We start from the raw sequence: 2,428 nt of genomic DNA on the forward strand, positions 1-2,428 counted from the left end.
TGGAGTCTTGAGATGGTAAACTATGAAAGTTCAGTTCAACCACAGAATAGTTGAGGAGAGAGAGATATTTGTAATCCAGGGTAAATGTCGAGAGAAAGCAATAACGTTGAATTCCACAGCATCCATGGTGGTAAAACGAGAGAACAGTCGCTGTAGATTTTATCTGTCGTCGTTCCAAATCCACATACAAATTATCACCAAAAGTGACTTTTCACAAGGGGTATCGTCTTCAAGTGAATTTCCACACCACACCCAGGCAAGGGTTAACACATAAGTGGTCTTCACAGGATACCCCAAATCTGATCCACTCCTATGGATCAAACGAGGTGACAACCACATATTCAACGTATGCTGAATCGATAATTAACCCACCCTTGTGGGCATAGGAAAGTTCGAAACAGTGACCCTTGGCCACTGGTTCCCTTGTTCCGATCCTTCCATTTTTCCTCCTTCATCTCTGTCTGACTCTGAGTGTCTGTGTCCTCGGTTAAAACTAAACAAGCTGTGAGCGATGTAAACAAGATGTAAGTCAGACTGATTCGTCTTCTTAATCTCTCTCTCTCTCTCAAAATGACAGTCCACAGCAAACGAAATCTAAGGATTCATAACAATGGCCACTCCCCATTGTGAAATCGCTGGTGTGCCAGTAGCTTGGATGACTGAGTGAATCCTTGCCCACATTCTGAGCAGGTGAACGGCTTCTCCCCAGTGTGAACTCGCTGATGACTCTGTAGGTTAGATGACTGAGTGAATCCCTTCCCACAGACTGAGCAGGTGAACGGCTTCTCCCCAGTGTGAATTCGCTGGTGTCTCTGTAGGGTAGATGATCGAGCGAATCTGTTCCCACATTCTGAGCAGGTGAATGGCTTCTCCCCAGTGTGAACTCGCTGATGAATCTGTAGGTCGGATGACCAAGTGAATCTCCTTCCACAGACTGAGCAGGTGAATGGCTTCTCCCCAGTGTGAACTCGCTGATGACTCTGTAGGTGAGATGACTCAGTGAATCTCTTCCCACATTCTGAGCAGGTGAACGGCTTCTCTCCAGTGTGGACTCGCTGGTGTCTCTGTAGGGTGGAAGAGTGAGTGAATCTCTTCTCACAGACTGAGCAGGTGAATGGCCACTCCCCAGTGTGAACTGACCGGTGTGCCAGTAGTTGGGATGACTGAGTGAATCCTTTCCCACAATCTGAGCAGGTGAACGGCTTTTCCCCAGTGTGAACTTGCTGATGACTGTGTAGGTGGGATGACCGAGTGAATCCCTTCCCGCAGTCTGAGCAGGTGAACGGCTTCTCCCCAGTGTGAACTCGCTGATGACTCTGCAGGGTGGATGACAGTGTGAATCCCTTCCCACAGACTGAGCAGGTGAACGGCTTCTCCCCAGTGTGAACTCGCTGATGACTCTGTAGGTTGGATGACTGAGTGAATCCCTTCCCGCAGACTGAGCAGGTGAATGGCTTCTCTCCAGTGTGAACTCGCTGATGTACCAGTAGGTTGGATGACTCAGTGAATCTCTTCCCACAGACTGAGCAAGCGAACGGCTTCTCCCCAGTGTGAACTCGATGGTGCCTCTGTAGGTCGGATGACCAAGTGAATCTCTTCCCACATTCCGAGCAGGTGAATGGCTTCTTCCCAGTGTGAATTCGCTGGTGTGTCAGTAGGTGAGATGACAATGTGAATCCTTTCCCACAGACTGAACAGGTGAACGGCCGCTCCCTGGTGTGAACTTGCTGGTGTGCCATTTGTTCAGATGACCGAGTAAATCCTTCCCCACAAATTCAGCAGATAACCAACCTCTGCTCAGAGTGAACTGACTGGTGTGTCCACAGGTGGGAAGACCGACAGAATCCTTTCTCACACACTGAATAGATGAGTGACCTTGCCCAGTGTGAACTTGCTGATGTACCTTCAATTGAGATGACCGAGTGAATCCCTCCCCACAGTCTGAGCAGGAAGGATGGTCAATTGAATCCCTTGCTCCACTTCTTAAATATCTAGACAGAGACAGCAAAACTGGTGTGCCGTGTTTGAGATTCCTGGAGACAAATTCCTTCTTATTTTTAACCTGTAAAAAGATTTACAAAATCCATCAATGGATGTAGGACAACATTTCAGATGAGATTACTTGAGTTACCAAGGTTTGATCTGGTATCACACTGTTACAGTGAGGTTCAACCCAAGTTGGAGAGATAAATCATCTTCTGACTGGGCACAGTGCTGTTATCTGGAGTGACCATCAATTCCCTGATGCTCTTCCTGTCTCTATAAGAATGGGGCATTTCTGCCATCTCCAATTTCTGACTTGGCTCAGTTTGACTCTCTCCATTGGTATTATTCCCTGGTCCTGCTGAGCAGCATGGGTGCCTGGCCCCATCACATCTGAAACACTCTCACACAAATTGTCTTTCTTGACGTGCAGCGAGGATTTTCT

General features: G+C 47.9%; 1 protein-coding gene across 1 annotated transcript; it reads right to left on the bottom strand.

Moving 5' to 3' along the window:
• Positions 1-602: 602 nt before the first annotated feature.
• On the bottom strand, positions 603-1,891 carry LOC140207814 (uncharacterized). Its single transcript, XM_072276377.1, has one exon. It carries the CDS (start codon positions 1,737-1,739, stop codon positions 603-605), a length of 1,137 nt encoding a protein of 378 aa, XP_072132478.1. The 5' UTR covers positions 1,740-1,891.
• Positions 1,892-2,428: the final 537 nt, after the last annotated feature.

Source organism: Mobula birostris, chromosome 13 (genome assembly GCF_030028105.1).
Source record: "Mobula birostris isolate sMobBir1 chromosome 13, sMobBir1.hap1, whole genome shotgun sequence".
Lineage (NCBI taxonomy): Eukaryota > Metazoa > Chordata > Chondrichthyes > Myliobatiformes > Myliobatidae > Mobula > Mobula birostris.

Excerpts from the sequence above, each read along its gene's own strand:
- LOC140207814 (XM_072276377.1), bottom strand. The coding sequence starts at position 1,739 with ATGGCACACCAGCAAGTTCACACCAGGGAGCGGCCGTTCACCTGTTCA.